At 39.3% G+C, this 19,003-nt stretch overlaps 1 protein-coding gene across 1 annotated transcript in view; it reads left to right on the forward strand.

Annotated features, from left to right (window-relative positions):
- The window catches only part of PLEKHG1 (pleckstrin homology and RhoGEF domain containing G1), a 133,451-nt gene that overhangs the window by 93,243 nt on the left and 21,205 nt on the right, over positions 1–19,003 (forward strand). The window contains exons 5-6 of the mRNA XM_027891171.1: positions 7,766–7,866; positions 14,785–14,854. Coding sequence (XP_027746972.1) covers positions 7,766–7,866; positions 14,785–14,854 — 171 coding nt within the window. The remainder of the gene's footprint in view (positions 1–7,765; positions 7,867–14,784; positions 14,855–19,003) is intronic.

Here is a 19,003-nt window from a genome sequence, read left to right on the forward strand (position 1 = left end):
GGTGCGGCAGGTTGTATCCCTGGTTAGTGGGATTCAGAAAGTAACAAATGAGAGGGTCTGTTCACCTCCGCCCTGTGGCTTGTTGTTGCTCACTGGCAGTAGATATGGAGCTCCACAGAACAGAGCAGCGGCAGCTCTTAAAAAGCACCAAGTTTATAGAAAGTGGGCAGGAAAACTGAGGAATAGGTCTGAAAGCTGAGAGGCAGGGAGAGGAAGTCCAGCTTATGCTGCAAAATTTTCAGTAAACAGTACAGTGTTTTAATGAGTTATGTTATTTTCTTTCTTCCCCCCCCCCCCCTCGGCAGAATGATTGGGATTTTCTGTAAAGACATTTGAAAATTTGGAGATGATACCTTAAAGGCAAACAAATATCTGCATTTCCAGATAGGCCATAGTTTCTGGAGTTTTATTTGATAATTATAGCCATTTTAATTTTGATCCATGGAAATATTTGACCACTTTCAAACTAGTTATATTGTTTTTATTAAATATTACTTGTCAGTGAACAGTGTTCTAGTAATCCATGACCTTTAAACCTGAACATTCAACAAACCACATACCAGTCTCTCTCTTTTCTGCTTTTACTGTTCCTGCAGATGAAGGTGTGGAGGTAGCTACTATTTGTTGTGGTTTCATAAGAAGACCGTTTTGCAAATAAGACACTTTTAAAAAGTTTTTACTTGCAAACCACCCACTATTATAAGGTTCCATTTCATTTCATATATTAGTAATAAAAGCCATCCATAAGTCTCTGGAAATCATGTGGTTACTAAGGTTAAGATAAATATGTGTTTAGGATGTGTGCAGATTTTCTTCATTATGCTGGGTTTGCATTTTCATTCTTTGGAAAACAGACTCTGTTTCCCTTCTTGTATTTTAAAATAAACATTTCTCTTCTGGAATGTCTCATTTAACTTGTAAGCGTATTGAGATATCCTTTAAAAAATGTTAACATTCATTTGCCTTACAAATTGGGGAAGGTTTATTTAACCGGGCAAAGATCTATAGCACAAGACTCAGGTTATTTTCATGGGCAATTCGTACATTCAAAGGCCAAATATGCCTTAATAATTCTCACTGTTTTGTTTGACTATGGCTTCAATAAGCTTATAATCAGACCAACTAAGCTGTGTTGTGAGAATTAATTTATAGATGCCCTGATGAACTTTGAGAGATTTTTTTTAAAATTTATAATTACTAAACACTTTGTTACTTTTTTGAAAAAGCATGACATTATTGAATGATGATGATGACTGACACTGATGATGTGGATTTAGAAGTCTCTAGAGCATTTACTTCATCTGCGTAGTAATTTCAAACTGTTTCACATCCTAATTACTGTTTAATGTTTTCATTCAGCTGGCTTCATTACTGTAGCTTATTTCTTCTATGTTTCCTCTTAACTTTAGGAAGTCATTAGATGAGGACCTCACACAACTCCTTAATGAAATGTCAGTAAACTACTGATAGCATTTGTTATCCCATGATCTCCACCTGTGCTCTCAACTTGCTTCTTACCACACCTCTGAGCAGCAATTTTGAATGCCAGCTTCTGGGAAAAATTAATGTATATGTGATTTAGCAGTGGGTGCTGGCTGATACCTGAAGATAAATATGGGACGTGGTTTTAATCAGTGGGTTACAACTTCAGTAAGTTTGTGTGCTGAAAGTCTAAGTGGGGTTTCATGTGAGTTTCCATTCCCAGTGATTTACCCACATCATCTTTACAGATGATAGATTATTTAGGGGACTTTTCTATGTACAATCCATGAATCCTAGTTTCAGCTTGAGTGCTTTTATTGCATCTTTATTAAATTACAGTTTGATTTAATTGACAGCCTGCCTTCCAAGGTGTCTTTTTAAGATGGGAGATTTTGGCATGAAATTCCTGCAGTTGAACTAAGGAATATTATTGAACTTTGACTGTGTTTCATTAGAGCAAAAATTCACTACAATAAAGAAACAGAAAACCCATGAAAGCAGTCCATCCATGCAGGCTGGCAGTTCAGTGCTGGATTGACTGGTGCCAGATTTTGATCCTCCAGGGAGCTTTGTAGGCACAGCATTCCTGCTGAAATGGCTCATAGGACAGACGACAGAAGAAGAAAGCATGCTCTGGGCAAAAAGAAAGGACGTAAAACCCTGGATAGGTGGAGTAGGCATTGTAGGACATGTGCCTTCTTCCAACCCAGTCCTAGAAGGGATCTGTGAGTCAGTGCTGGAAGATGATATGGGCATCGTCTGACACTGGGACAGGGGCAAGAGGATGTGCAGAGCTTGTTTTGAAGGCTCAGACTCTAAAGCAGTCAGGGGGAACCCACAGCTGCGGAAAGGTATTCTGCTGTCTCCCAGCTCTGCATACTGGTGAGGCAGTTGTCCTTGCCCAGGGACCCTGTGGATGGATTCGGTGCAACAGTGTTGAGGGACCTCTCACTGAAAAAGTTTTCGAGAGTTCATTTCCTGAGACTAGTTGTGCTCTGACAGCTTGAAGTCCTGTGACAAGATCTCCTGACTGCTATGTAGTTGACATTGATGTGCCCTAGAAATTCCCAACTTTGTATACAACCATGCCTGTGCTCATGTTAACATGGGCACAACTATTCAAAGGCAGCCTAAACCAAAGCAAGCATGTGTTTTCAAGGTGCAAGGCATAGTGTTAGGACTCAGGAATTCCTCACTACTAATTCTGGCTGACACATAACTCCTCCTCCTGTGGATTTCCATGCATGTGGATGAAGCCAGAGGGGGAACCAACTACGGGTCACTGCTTCCAGAACTTGGTAGCTGTGAGTGGGACAGGGTTTTAACATCTATAATATAGGTGAGGAAGTCACACTGATTATCAAAAATCTATCACTCAAGAATAGCTACATGGAAAAAAAAATTTTTTTTTTCCTCTCCTTCTCTAGGTAAAATTTAAATTAATACAATTAACTTTAACTTATTTGCAGACCCCTAACTGTGGGAAGCTTAGAGAACTCCGTCATGATCACCTTGCTCTGCAATGTTAAACAGTGGAAAGAGAACTTAAATGTGCTTCTCTATTTTTAGTCTTTCTTCATACCATATTCTCACGAGTGCTCTCACCATCAATCTTTGCCCTTTCTACATGCAGTCAGTCAACAGAGTATCGTCTTACTGTATCACACTTTATTGCTGTTATCCGCGGGCTGCGTGTGAGCCAGCTGCACGTGTAGGCTGGGCACTTCTGAGGAAGCTGGTTGTAAGCACAGGTGAGCGTGGTGTGGCTTCCTCCACCATCTGCCTGGGGCCTGGGGGGAGGGCTGATGCCAGCAAGGTGGCTTCCTGCCAGCTCAGAGACTGCCCATGCATATGGTATAGCATCTAGGAGTAAAAACTTCTTTACTAATAGCACAGATCTAGGGACTATCAGAAAACTGAGGTCTGGGCGATATTATGGCAGTGCCTGGATTAGGTCCTGCTTGTTTTAATATTGTATATTCCTCCTCAAGCTGCAACACTATTAGAAGCCACTGAAGCTTTGATAAATACCTGGTTTTAAATATTTTTTGGTCAGAGACTGAGGCTTCATGATGTAAGTCCTCAACTCTTGAGCCAGTGTGTTGCTGAAATCAGAGACATACAGCAGCTTTGCTTTCTCCAGCAGCATGTGTTTAGGCATTGGAAAGCAAAGTTTCCTGGTGGGTAGAATCTTTTTTTTTTCTTCTTTTTTAGTACTGATATTTAATAAAATTTTCTGTGTCTTGTGTGCCTACCCCTTGGTAAACATGCAACAGCACTGTTCTTTCAACAGTTTTGCTTATCTTTGGTGGTATATGCACAGTCCTGCCCTATAAAGGGATTACTAAAGACCTCTATAATATGTATGTTTCTTGCAAAGCAAGATAAAAATTGATTCTTGTTTTATGAGGCAATGTGGCTTTTACCCATTTTTAGCATTACCGTATTAATATTACCGTTAACATTACCCATTTTAATGTGTAATTTTAACATTGCCACATTTATAGATGACTTATAATATGGGCTGAACAACAATAGATAACGTTTTTAAAGCTGTTTGTCTGTTTTTAAAGGAAAGCTTGGTGTCTAGATGAAAAAGTCCCACCAATTTGCATTTGGTTTCTGAAGTTTGCTCATGGAAAACATTAATTAGTATGTGAAAATATTGTTGCTCACTTTATCCTTTTCTTGACAGTTTTCTCTCATTTCCAATTCATATATATATTTTTGTTTTAGCCTCTGAGGTTAGTGTTTTCATTCTTTTATTCCTCTAGAGATCTTTCTTTTGTGATTATGAGGAGGAGATGGTAGTCAGGATATGCATCTTCTAGCAGACATTCTGTCTGATGGATTTGGCATGATGAAAGGCAAATGGGGAGAACATCAAACCCAGCAAGGAAGGCAGGGCAGTCTGGCAGGACTCTTCTGGTCTTCGGAGAGTTTCAGGAAATGGGAGGGGAAAATTGTGCAAAACCATTAAAGCAAATCTTGGTCCATAAATCAATCGAAGGAGACTGACATTTGTGAGTGGGTTTTTTCTCATATAAAGTAAGCTAAATGTTTTTGCCATAACTGCAGAGAAGCAATAAAAGGCTAGGGAAGGCAAAGGTTATAAACAAAGTATACTGTGCCGACAGAGGGTTCATAGATGATGACAAGAAACAAATAAAGTGAATAAGGCCGGTACTCTGTTCTGATAAATTTCATTGATTTCTGCACAGCGTCATTATGGTTGCAGCCTGCCCTGTTATATTGTAGCTCCAAACCTTTCATTATGGCTTCAGATGATAACAGCTGTTGAAACGCGGCAGGAGGTTGAGGTGACTACCATGGGGGTAAAGTACCATTTGCTAAGAAAATAATTAGGAAAAACCCTACGCCTGGGTAGCTTTTATCTGCCTGTGGTGTTGTCCTTGCAGAGGAACATTATATGCCAATACTGCATTTGTTTCCTGGATGAGTTCATGAAGCCTTCACAAGAGCAGAGGTGCTCTATAAAGCAGTATAATCAGACAGATCCCACTTGCTGAGTCAGTGCAAATGGTTTGCTGCTGTGCTCTGCCTGGACTTCATGAGACCACTGTGCCAAGAATGGACTCTTTTTCACGTAAACACAGGTACCTGAAGCTTTTTTGCTGCTGTGAGTAACCTACTGTCAGTGCCCCTCTAGGCAGTTTGTGCCTAAATCAGGTATCTGCTTACACCAATAACACCAACTTAAACTTGTCTGTAGCCGTATTTTCAAAAAAAAAAAAAATAGAAAGCTAAACCAGGAAAACAGTACCCAAATGCTGTGTGATTTCTTTCTTAACAGTGTAAGGTGAGCTACAAGGTAGCCCCTAATCCCAAGAGTTTAATCTCCCCTTACTCTAAGTAAGCACAAATCCATCCATTATTTTCTTGTTTGTTTCTGATCTGATGCTGAATGAGGAAGGGGACCTGAAAAACAATCTTAAGGAACTTTTAGCAAAAGAGAACACAGATTGTGGGGGTGTGATATATAAGCTGATACTGGCATATGCTACAGGAGTGCAGGAAAACTGCCAAAGCACCTGCAGGCTGCTGCTTGGCAGCAACATCAGAAAGGTACCTGGTTCCCTCTTTCTTACTAATAATTGGTAAAAGACCAAGAAGAGTATGCATATGTGGAGAAAAAAAAGGGATAAGAGGATAAAAGGAACAAAAACCAGGTCATGTATCTAACACTGTTTACAATACTGAAAATAACTGTGGACTGTTAGTTATTTTGAAGAAACCCAAGCTCCAGCTATGCAGAGATGAATGAATTGGAAAGGAACTCCTCTTTATTCATTAAATGTACTTTAAATGTACTACATGGAGATACAAACTGTAAGAATTCCATTCCTCTGCAGTCCACCCTGTCATATCAGCTCAGCATGCTGCAGTGTTCCTGACTCTAAAATATTTTTGGAGGATGGCAGTTCCACTGGAGCTGTTTTGTTCTTTGCTTTTATATAATGATGATGATGATGATTATGATGTGTATTTGTGGGCAGTAAAGGTTATTTGTTTAATACCATCACCAGAGTAGCACTGAATCTATATCTGCTTCTGCCTTTGACCTGGTATATTGCTTGCTGCAGTTCTGTCTGCCTTACCATCCTGAACTTTTTACTCTTCTACAGCTTTTGAGTATGAATAAAAAGCCAAGGACAAGTGCAGGGAGTGTCAGGGATGTGGTTCCAATGACTTTCTGCAGAATTATGTTTCAAGAACAGGTGTGGACTGTGAGGCTGCTGTCAGCTAGGAGGGAAGGTAGAGTACAGGTTGGATGCCATCACAGAAGAAATGACATGGCTCTCCAGGGACCTGCCTGCTTGCCTGCCCACCACCACTTGTTGCTCTTTTTAAAGACATTATGGTTGCCTTGGAATAACCTTACTTGTTTTCCTGGGACAAAAAATACTGAGTTATGGGGGTGATAAGGGATGCCTTTAACTGGAGGTGATGAAAGAGTGTGGATTATTGAGTACTGGGATAGGAGGAGGGGACAAGAAATTCTGCTGCTACCTAAACCTGAATATTGGTTACACCTGTGACTCTGCTGACACTATTTCAATTGGAAAGAAGGATATGGGTGTGGAGGCTCAAGTGCTGTAGTTCTTAACCTTCCTTAGGAGGGCATCTAAATTCCAAAAGTCAGGTCCATGGTTAATCCAAACCCTCTGTCTTCACAGAATTTACACAGAGAATAAATCTTGGCTAATGTATGTGTTCTGTAATGCCTTTTTCTTTATGACTCTGGAACACAGTTATATCTTAGAAGTTTTCATGGTCCCACTGATGTTTTGCAGGGTTCCTTTCTTGCAGCACCATGGAGTGCTGTGTTGCTCTTGGGTAGTTGCCACACCACATTGTCTAGCCCCAGGCTAAGGGATTTTATTTATTTTTATTCCACATTGTTTCAACTGTTTTCACTTTTATTTCCATGCTCCAGCAAAATTTCTTCATGAATGTGGCAGCACATTAGGTTTCTTGGTTTATGAGTTGTAGTTAGTTAAATAGCCTGCTGGATTTGTTTGCCCTTATCTGAGAATTTTCATACTGTAGCAGCAACAGATTGAAAGGTGACATTGAGCTCTTACAAAGTGAGGGAAGAGATGGGAAAGTTGTTCTCCCAGAACGCTGCTGATCTGAGCTTTTTCTAGCTGTCATGTTCATGTTCAAATAAAATCCTCAGATGAGACACTATCACTCTGGTAAATGCAAAAAGAAATCTTTGCTAGAGAATATAGCAATGTAATTTGCGATGTAACTCTATGCATGGTAAATTGCATGGGCATATATACATTGAGATCTGTCCTCTACACTGAGTTGTTTGGTAACTATGATTTTAAAAAATATATTTTTTTTAGTGATTGCTTTTTTGAGCCTCTGTTGCTTATATGCTTTCATTATATAGGTTTTCTGTTACAAAGACTGCATTCAATTACATTCTTCATCTCTTTTACTTTTTTTTGTGTTTAAGCCAGTCAAATAATCAATTAAAATGTCACTATGAATGAAAACATTTGTTTATCAGTAGCAAGAGAAACATTGGGTGTCCCATCTAAGAGGTTTAACTTAGCTTTCAGTGAACAGGTAAGTACTGTTACTGTTCATAATAGAGTGACTGTTCACAGAGGGGCTGCTGAAGGCTTTATTGTAATAATAAGGGGAAACTGATATGAAGAGAGTCATCTTGTGCAATAAAACACAGCTCTGCTTACTGATCTACAAAAGGAGGAAATGTCTGAAGACCTCCCTCTCATATCTCTTGTAGGATTACCTTGACTGTATCACTGACCAGACCAAGCTCTCCCTGGGGACAGAAGAGCGATCAGCCCTGTTTGGAAACATACGGGATATCTATAATTTCAACAGGTAAATTCTTATCTAACTAAAGGAAAACAGTTCAATAGCCTGTATTAAAATGGGAGGGGACAAACGAACCAAAGATGGTTTTATCACTCTAATATGGCCAAGATCTATAATTTGAGAAATTATCTAAGATTTTTTGATTGTAAGCAAAGTTGGGGTGCTGAGATTAGAATTTTGTAGCTGTTTATTGGATGAATCAAGTGTGGTCTCCATTTTTGTTTTTATGCTGGGTATTTTTATGAATGTAAGCTTAACCTGATCTGTGCTTTAACTGAATCTAATGCAAAACCACTGTGAATGAAATTCTTGCTTTAATAAGGAGATATTTTATCCCCATGTACATCATCCAGATCTGTAGTGTTCCATAGTGTTTTATAGTTTTTGTAGTGTTTTTATATATATGTAGTCCCTACTAGGGACTCCCTGAATTATTTCTCAAAACTGTGTTGAACTGTGAACTGTGTTGTTCATTTATTGAAGTCTTCTGTTCAGTATCTTTCCAGCCTTCTCTAAAACTCTGCAGATGGGATTCTAGTGTATATTGGGAGCCTGGAGTAAAATTTCTTGCTCGTATAGCTAGTACCACGTTGTGTAGGACCTCAGTATCTTCAGTTTTAGGAGCATACTACTACTACTTTTGTCTGAATTCGATGTTACTATAAAATAATTAACCTATTCAACATTTAAGGAAAATCTGAACATTCTACCAATGCAAGAAATACATTGACATAAAGTTCTCACATCTTTTATATCCCAGTATTCCCGTAAAAGCTCTTTTAGCTTTGCTATAGTTGACAAAACATCTCCTAAAATACTATATTCTTTGAAGAATAACAGACAATTGAATCAAAAGAGGATTCTGAAGAGGAGTGCTTGTGTCAAAGAGCATCTTCAGTGTTTTTTTTCCATCATCATGGGAAGTTACTTTAAAGGGATTTAACTACTGGGATCTCTGTTCAGTGTCAAAGGAAAGAGTAAGAATGGATCTATTCAGAATTTATGGACAAAGATGAAACACAAAATCTTTTCCTGAAACTTAAAATAGCTACTGCAGAGTAATGGAAATACGCTTAACTAGAAAGCTGCTGTGTTCTGCTTCAGCTGCAAAAACTGACTTGACCAAATGTCTAACAGCTGGAAAATACATGGTGGGAACCTGCTAAAACAGGCTCATGGCCTGTTTTAGAGCCATGAGACAATGATGGTAAGCTTACAGATTCTCAGTGGTCTCAGGATGGAAAAACACAGTCCTGACTGTTACATTTTCGGATCTTTCAAAAACTAGAAAAATGACATTTATGCCAGCATCATTGCAAGTACTTCCTAATAAAAATAGCTCCAAGTATGATCAATCATTATACAGAATAATTGAGCTGGGGGGGAGGGGAATTTTAGTGGTTAAAATTTTTTAAAAAAAAGCCAACAACAAAAAAAGCAGTTTTGGGCAATTTTAGAGATATAGATATTTTAGAAAGGTTAAAACTCACCTGAAAGTTGTCCAAAGCCTCTAGTAAATTACTAGTGTATTTCAGGCCTTCTGATAAAAAGTCTTGCGTGGAAATTCAGAGCTTTTAAAATCGAACATTTGTTGTAGATCAGAACAGATTCAAGGATTAAGTTTACTCCTCTGTGAAATTTGGCATAAAGCTTCTGGGTCCTAAATGTACTCTAGAGCCCTTTTATTTATTTTTGCTGTTAGAAAGAGGTCCACTTGATTTTATAGTTTCAGAGTTACTTTGTCTTTCTCAGCTTTGAATTGGACTGTTAATCAGTGACCAAAGGTTTTAGTCTTGGGTTTTTACACAGACTTTCAGATCTGAGAAATTTCACTTCAATAAAGGGGAATTTCTGTCAGCTAAACTACTTAGGATTTTCAGATGTTATGTTGAATGGCAAAAATGGTGGTCAAGATGGTAACTGCTAGTTCCATGACTGTGATCTGGAAAGCTATTTCTTAAAGCAGAATCACTGACTGTATACTGGTCCACTAATCCTGCTGTCCCTTGGGAAAACCTCCATCACTGCTGATTTATTTATTTGGAAGGGGGAAGTGTTCTCTAAGTCAGCATTTGCTGCCTTTCTTCCCTGGCTTCCCTGCTGAGATTCTTTGCGCTATCCTTTTAGGATAAATTCTCCATGATACCATGACTCAGTTCTGAAAGGGAAACTCTGCAGAGAAATGTGCTTAAGTTTGGTACTTCTGCCAACACTTAGGAGAGGTGAAGCTGAAACTTCTGCTGCTGAGACAGATCATCCTGCATGGTCTCCTTGGCCATCAGTGACTACTGAAGCACACAAAGACAGTGAAGGGGCCATTTTCTGTAACTGCCATACTCAGCAGATCCTGCGCTCTGAGTTTCACAGTGGTAATGTCTGGCTTCTTCTTCTGAGGAGCCTACATAAAAAATTAAAGCATCCTAAAAGGCATTATAATTTGACTTACTCATTTGGTAAGCTAATGAGTGCATTGTATGCAAAATTGTCAGTCTCTTTATGCTTACCTGTCTCATCCCAAAAGAGTTAGTATTAGCTCTCTGGGATGATCATACAGATTCAGATTTTCCCAGCCCATAATAACTCAAGCTATATAACTCAATACATGATCTTAAGTGGCAGTGGCACTTGTATCATCCTTCAGTCTGAATCTTGTTAATGATTCAGCTGAGAGAGCATGAAGTTCCTCTAATGGTGCTCCCTCATGCTCCCCTCTGGCCTGGGTGTTTGGCACAACTAAGTTGCAGAGGCCAAGAGCTGTGAACAGCATGAAACCTCTGTATATTCAGGTGAAGAGGACTAATGCTTTTTTCTATTGTTTTTTGTGCCTCCTGCCAGGTACTTAAATGTAGTCTATAATAAAAGCCCTGCTTTTTTTCATGTCAGCTTGGTGTTATGGGGACTTATTTAAGTTTTTCAGGATGACTGAGCGTGGCAGATTTGCTGGTTTTGCAGTGGCAGACTGCTCTTACAAATCCCATTCTTACTAGCCAGGTGAGACAGAAGGGAGTGCAGTATAGGTAACAAAATCTTTCAAACAACAGCCCTTATACTATGGACTTGTGCTGAAGACACAAACCACTAGCCCATTTAATGCATAAACTTGGACTCATTGCACAAATATATAAAATCTTTAAGTGTTCTTTGCTGTATCCTGAAGGGGAAATAAGGTGGTTTTGTAAGGAGACCAGTAGGAATAAAATGACAATCAAGGTGCTACATACTCTAANGGGGGGAATTGTAGTGGTTAAAAATGTAAAAAAAAAAGCCAACAACAAAAAAAGTAGTTTTGGGCAATTTTAGAGATATAGATATTTTAGAAAGGTTAAAACTCACCTGAAAGTTGTCCAAAGCCTCTAGTAAATTACTAGTGTATTTCAGGCCTTCTGATAAAAAGTCTTGCATGGAAATTCAGAGCTTTTAAAACTGAACACTTGTTGTAGATCAGAACAGATTCAAGGATTAAGTTTACTCCTCTGTGAAATTTGGCATAAAGCCAAATGTAGCCAAAAGTCCTAAATGTAGTCTAGAGCCCTTTTATTTATTTTTGCTGTTAGAAAGAGGTCCACTTGATTTTATAGTTTCAGAGTTACTTTGTCTTTCTCAGCTTTGAATTGGACTGTTAATCAGTGACCAAAGGTTTTAGTCTTGGGTTTTTACACAGACTTTCAGATCTGAGAAATTTCACTTCAATAAATGGGAATTTCTGTCAGCTAAACTACTTAGGATTTTCAGATGTTGTGTTGAATGGCAAAAATGATGGTCAAGATGGTAACTGCTAGTTCCATGACTGTGACCTGGAAAGCTATTTCTTAAAGCAGAATCACTGACTGTATACTGGTCCACTAATCCTGCTGTCCCTTGGGAAAACCTCCATCACTACTGATTTATTTATTTGGAAGGGGGAAGTGTTCTCTAAGTCAGCATTTGCTGCCTTTCTTCCCTGGCTGCCCTGCTGAGATTCTTTGCGCTATCGTTTTAGGATAAATTTTCCATGATACCATGACTCAGTTCTGAAAGGGAAACTCTGCAGAGAAATGTGCTTAAGTTTGGTACTTCTGCCAACACTTAGGAGAGGTGAAGCTGAAACTTCTGCTGCTGACACAGATCATCCTGCATGGTCTCCCTGGCCATCAGTGACTACTGAAGCACACAAAGACAGTGAAGGGGCCATTTTCTGTAACTGCCATACTCAGCAGATCCTGCGCTCTGAGTTTCACAGTGGTAATGTCTGGCTTCTTCTTCTGAGGAGCCTACATAAAAAATTAAAGCATCCTAAAAGGCATTATAATTTGACTTACTCATTTGGTAAGCTAATGAGTGCATTGTATGCAAAATTGTCAGTCTCTTTATGCTTACCTGTCTCATCCCAAAAGAGTTAGTATTAGCTCTCTGGGATGATCATACAGATTCAGATTTTCCCAGCCCATAATAACTCAAGCTATATAACTCAGTACATGATCTTAAGTGGCAGTGGCACTTGTATCATCCTTCAGTCTGAATCTTGTTAATGATTCAGCTGAGAGAGCATGAAGTTCCTCTAATGGTGCTCCCTCATGCTCCCCTCTGGCCTGGATGTTTGGCACAACTAAGTTGCAGAGGCCAAGAGCTGTGAACAGCATGAAACCTCTGTATATTCAGGTGAAGAGGACTAATGCTTTTTTCTATTGTTTTTTGTGCCTCCTGCCAGGTACTTAAATGTAGTCTATAATAAAAGCCCCGCTTTTTTTCATGTCAGCTTGGTGTTATGGGGACTTATTTAAGTTTTTCAGGATGACTGAGCATGGCAGATTTGCTGGTTTTGCAGTGGCAGACTGCTCTTACAAATCCCATTCTTACTAGCCAGGTGAGACAGAAGGGAGTGCAGTATAGGTAACAAAATCTTTCAAACAACAGCCCTTATACTATGGACTTGTGCTGAAGACACAAACCACTAGCCCATTTAATGCATAAACTTGGACTCATTGCACAAATATATAAAATCTTTAAGTGTNGCTGGTTTTGCAGTGGCAGACTGCTCTTACAAATCCCATTCTTACTAGCCAGGTGAGACAGAAGGGAGTGCAGTATAGGTAACAAAATCTTTCAAACAACAGCCCTTATACTATGGACTTGTGCTGAAGACACAAACCACTAGCCCATTTAATGCATAAACTTGGACTCATTGCACAAATATATAAAATCTTTAAGTGTTCTTTGCTGTATCCTGAAGGGGAAATAAGGTGGTTTTGTAAGGAGACCAGTAGGAATAAAATGACAATCAAGGTGCTACATACTCTAAGCTATCAGGAGAACCCCTTTCTTCCTGCCAGACAGCAGGAATCCTCTGAGCTTGTTTGACATGTTTGATGTTATTTCCAAAGCTCGTGTGTGGGACACAGTCAGTCAGTGTAACTAATGGCTATTGGTCACCATTGCTACAGCTTGCTGCTTTTCCTGATGTAAACGAGCTTCATGACTGTGGGTTATTAAGCAGGGGTTATGTTTTTATTCCTATTTTGATGAATGGAGAAATTGAGGTGTGGAGGTAAAATTGTTGCTATACAGAGTGATTAGTGACCACTGAACCTGGGATTTCTGCCTTTGTTCTTTGTGACTGCTTTCTGATTTCTCCCTTTCCTTCCTCCAGGAATTAGAGAAGCAAAGAAGAAGGCAGGAAACTCTTCTGGTTTACTCCTTTATGTACATAGAGAGGGAAATTGTGTCTGCGTACAGGGGAGTAGGGTAGTTCCCTAAATACAGGCTTAGGAACTCTTAGGCAAAACTTGCTCAGAGAACCAGCTGTGAATTCAGAGAAAAGTAGCCCTAAATGGAAAATTGTCTGTGGGAGTTGCGGAGGGAGAGGGAGGAAAAGAAAATTCTATTAGAGTACAATTTAGCAGAAAACTCAGTTTCTTCTCTCATTTTTCTGAGTTCATTTCTCAGTAAGACTGAAGACTACTCAGGTCAAGGAGATACCGTTGAGGTTTTCTTCTCCTACCTGAACTCTTGCTTTCACTGGATTTGCTTTTGAGAACTGAGTTTCATACAGCAGCAAACAGATTCCGTTATGGCTTTGCTCCTGTTACAATGAATTAATTTCCTTTTGAATATGTCAAAATTATAAAAGCCTCTCAGTGAGGTGTTGTTTTCATGCATGTAGGATGTCTACATTCTCTTCCAGAAAACTTTTTCTAGGCTAACCATTTTTCTTCAGTGAAGAGACACACTATAGGCTGACAAATTTTCCTCAATGAGTTTCCTAACATTCTTCTTGTATGTGTAATACATCCCTAGTTCTCACCAGTATTTTTCAGAGCAGCTCCTCATCTCCCTGGGTCAAGTAAAGCTGCTGGAATATACAAGGTCTTCATAAGACAGTGCATGTGCTTCAGTAGCTTTTAAATTTTCTTAGTTTTAAATCGTGTTAGTTGATATACAAGCTACACAACTGTTTGACTGCACCATTATGAGTATTGTTGAAGAGCTGTCAGTCATAGAATCATATAATAGTTTGGGTTGGAAGGGGTGTTTAAGGGTCATCTAGTCCAGCCTCCCTTCCATGAGCAGGGACATCTTCAACTAGATCAGGTTGCTCAGAGCCCCATCCAACGTGGTCTTGAATGTCTCTAGGGATGGGGCATCTACCTGAAGGAAGGGGCTCAGCTTTGGTTAGTGGATCACCAATCCATGGTCATTGTGATGACTAGAACTTTTAAATATGGGGAAATACCATTTCCTTATAGTTCACCTCTGCCTACAAATAAAAAAAAAACAAGTGGCTGGGGGGAAGAGGGGCATCAAAGAGGTTCTCACTTCTTTTTCAGGACTCCCTGTGTCATTAGGTACTGCCATGAATGGTGAAGCACTGTCTGGTTCCCAATACACAGGGGTGTTCATTTCAAGGTGTGCCATAATTGTCTTACCTTTTCCTGTTCTTTGTTATAGTGAACTTCTGCAAGATTTGGAAAACTGTGAAAACGATCCTGTGGCTATAGCAGATTGTTTTGTTTCCAAGGTAAGTCCGCAGCATGATGCCGGTTTTAGAACGATATGGATGGAGGAAATAGGTTTAATTTATTAGCTTTTGTGATCTAATTCTGATAGCTTATGTGACATCAATCAAGAAAAGCCAGCAAATCTATGGAGAGGGAAGGAATTTCTCTTAGTAATTGATAAGGATATGCATTTCTAAAAAAAATAAAGAAAAAGCTGTCATTTGAACTGGTGAAACTGTTAAGTTTTTGTTTGTTTGTTTTGTGGGGTTTTTGTTTTATTTTTTGTTTGGTTGTTTTTTTTGTCAGCTATTACAGGGGTTCTTTTTGTTCTTACATTTTTTAATGTAGGTGATCAAGTGGTACTCCAGTTATGCTTTGTCAGCTTAAAAACAACTAGAGAATAAAAATTGCTTGCATTTTTAGAAAGGCAACAATATTAACATAGTTGTAGCCATATTGTTTTCTCAGATACGTTTTTCCTGAATCCTGCAGTTATAACTTTAATTTTCTTTTTAAATGGGATGGCCCAAAGTCTAGCGTTAAGATTCAAACCTCATCTTCCTGAAATGTTTTGAATTTTCTGAACATGGATCTGACATCTTTATTCTGTTTGGTAATACTGAAGCCAAAAAATATGGAGAAGAAGTTGTTGGGTGCAGGAGACATGCAGGGAAGCAGAGTAGGTGACTTGCATTGTAGGAAACCCAAAGAGCCAGTCAGGGAGAAGAGGAATGGCTATAATGAGTAGGGCAAAAAGAGATTAAGTAATTTGGGCTACACATGATTCTAGTTCACTGCAGACTTCACCAGAGAATCTACATAGGCCTTGAATCTGTAGAGTCCAAATGTGTTAAGAAATAATGCCATCTCCACGGTATTTCTGGAGGAAGAGGAGTGGAAGAGGGATCATGCAGTTGTTTAAATTTGCATAATCTCTATAGATGTGTTTGCCTTTTTGTATTTAAAAACAAACCCAAAAAAACCAATACACACACACACATGCACACAAAATCAACAAAAAAAAACCCACATGAAAAACTCCAAAGAAACCAAAAAACCAGACTTTTTTCTACTTTTATACTCATGTTTTATACTTTGTCCTGAACTCAGTATTGCCAGCACCAAGCATTCAATGTAATAGGTATAACACATGGATTTAGGATTAACTAAACACCCTCTCATGGTGGTCTAGTAATTTGTTTGGCACTGTTGTGACACAAGGGATTTTATCGTAAGAGGGAGTGATGATACCAGCTTAGTGCTGCTATTTCACTAGATCACTTGCTTCAGCTGAGTTTGAGAAAGCTGTTATTTATCTAGTAACTGATTTTTTGTAAGCTTTGAGAGACTTTAACATTGGCACCACTACTACGAAAGTAGGATGCATTTTTGTCTCATTGCCGTGGAGTTTATTGCATGTTGTTGTTACTACAGATAGCCTGTACTGAATTGAAGGAGAGAGAAAATGGGATAGTGCAAAGTCCTGCTTCTGGAACAGAATAACCTGATGTGCACACTGGGTCTGGCTGACTAGGAAACAGCTTAGCAAAAAAGATCTGGGGTCCTGGTGGGCAAGAAGTTGTGTGTAAGTCAGCAGAGTGCCGGTGCAGTGAAGGCCAACTAGGAGGCCTTCAGGATATTTACAGATAAAATGGTTTGGATCTGGTAGATCTTTTTGCTGGATTGCTTGCTTATAGCTGGGACCACTGGGACTGCTGCTGGGATATGAAACAGAGATGGTGCAAGTGATAATAGTAAGTTCAGGAAAAAGTTGTGTTCTCATTCAAACTGGCCAACTGAAAAGGCTTGTCTGGTAGACTTTCTGGCCATTAGTTCTAAGAATCCATCTGCATATCATTGCTTGTTCTTTTTGTTCCCTAGTCAAATGCTTTTAGCATTTGTATTATTGGCAGGCAACTGCCTGATGGCTCAGAAATTGCTACAGATTGCAGTCCTAACAGGCATTTTTTAGCTTCATCCAGACGAGTGCAAACACTTAAAAGCAAAATCAAACAATACCAAAATACCCCACAGTTCTGATTTTGGCCATGACGATGTCATTACAGCAACTGCTGACTGTCTTAACAGACTCCAGTTGTTCATTCTTGGTTGCTTGTGTCTTCCCAGCACTGAGTAGTGGAAATAAAACTGCCTTTTTTGGCAGCATGCAGTCCTTCAAGTCTTACGGGACTTTGGCCATTTATTGTTTGATTGCTTCAAGTGTGTTAGATCTTCACTGTGAGTTAAGCATGGGAATATTATCATGCTGAAGTCATAGCTCACATCGTTAGTTAATGAATGTAGCTCTGCTGGAGCTTCTTGAATGCTTCCAATGGAGCTGTGTTTAGGTTATACAAGCTGTGGATCTAGTGCCATTTTTTCACCCTACTGGTTCAGCTGTGAATACCGTAGTTTGGGGGAATTTTAATGCATAATCAAGTTTTCTCTGTAGGTACTGTGTCTAGTTTTTGTACTCTTTGAAGCTCAGTAACTGCATAAAATAAAAGTAATTTCTTTCTTAGGGTTCATGTGAAATGCCTCAAAGTTGGTTTGCATGTATAACAGAAGAGTCCTCCCTCTTTTTCTAAAGACCTGTATTAACTCTAGTATGTAAAAGTTCTTGAAGACATTTTGCTGGTAACTGTAATTGGAGGCTGAAAAAAGGATTCTAGTGCAAGCTTAGTTATTCACCATAATAACTAAGCTTAGCTGTTAACTAAGCTGTAGCTTAGTTGTTCACACAGAAGACTGTTCATAAAATTTTTTGCCAGTTCGGTCTTTCGTTTTCCTAGTAAAGATGCCAATATTCATTAGAAAACTGACTTCAGTATTCTACATGTTTACATGTAAGTGAGTTAAAATGGAGAGCTGAATTCTGGCATGTTGCTCTTCTCACTCAGCATCCCAGAAATTCAGAACATATGTTTTCTGAAAGACACACTAACCAGCTTAACCAAGGAGAAAGGGAGAATTACTCTAATCTAGCATCTCATTAGTGAAGAGGACATCCAGGCAATTGGCTTCAGTTTGCACACTGACTCTACTCCTTTTCTCAGCCTCCATTTACTTTTAAAGTGCTTTTTATGGCTGTAAAAAAGCACAGTGCACCAAGAGTTGAGGGAAGATGGGGAATGTATGTGGAGGACATGCACTGTGAATTGATTCCACAGCAGGGGACCAGCTAAGTATAGCTGGGAAATGCTCACACTTGGCTTTGCCTTGAGAATGACTTGCAGTCAGTGCAGATGAGCTCTCGATTTGAGTCTTCATTTTTTTGCAGCCTCTACCACAACAGTTTTTGGACCCCAGATTAAAAATGATCTCTGGAGCAATTCCAGTCTCTGTGCAGAGATCAGTTTTAATCTGGTCTGAAGACAGTTGATGTGAATAAAACAATTTTCAGGCCAAGTTTAAGGATGACCAAAGGAATACAAATGAGCCATAGCTGGTATTTTCCTTACATTGTGAAAGTATTCAAAAAAATATTGAATCCATCTTAGTTCTGGTTTTTCTTTTGCTTCTGAATATAGTTTAGAACACTAGCTTTAGCCTTCACGGCTTGTGCCCTGATATGCTCCCAGGGACATGATGCTCTCTCTCTGAGGAGTCTGTTGTGAAGCAGAGCAGACTAGCTGGGTGTGTGAACTGAAAGTCCCTTCAAACGTGCAGAGGTGCCAGGTACCGAGGCAGGCACTGGGAGAACAGCCATCCTGAGTAGTTTTGTCGGGTCAAGAAAGAGCCTCTCTTGGAAGTGGCTCTCTTGGCCACTTTCCCAGTGAGTTCACACAAATCCAGCCAATGCCTAGGCCAGGTGTATTATGTTGATTCACAAGAGATCTGCAAGTTTGAGTGCATATCAACAATCTTATCCTGGAGGCAGAACACATGTGCTTGACTTTCTCCTAGTATTATGCTCTCATTGCTCAGTAAAGTAAATGCTCTCTGATGGTTTAGTGTGATGAAATGAGCTGTGGTGCACTGAGGCGAGTACACATGTAAGTGCAGGAAGGAATTTGGTGTCATGTCTGTTCAGAAAGCAGGGATGATTGTGAAACCATTCTTAAAGTTTAGAAGTATCAAGGGCATGAGAAATTACCTTTTTTATTTTTTTTAATAAAAATTTATTCCAGTTCATAGCTATACTAAAATCTTTTAAAACCAAAAAAAAA

This window comes from Empidonax traillii, unplaced genomic scaffold (genome assembly GCF_003031625.1).
Source record: "Empidonax traillii isolate 1590-97213 ecotype Southwest subspecies unplaced genomic scaffold, ASM303162v1 scaffold311:size671644, whole genome shotgun sequence".
Taxonomy (NCBI): Eukaryota; Metazoa; Chordata; class Aves; order Passeriformes; family Tyrannidae; genus Empidonax; species Empidonax traillii.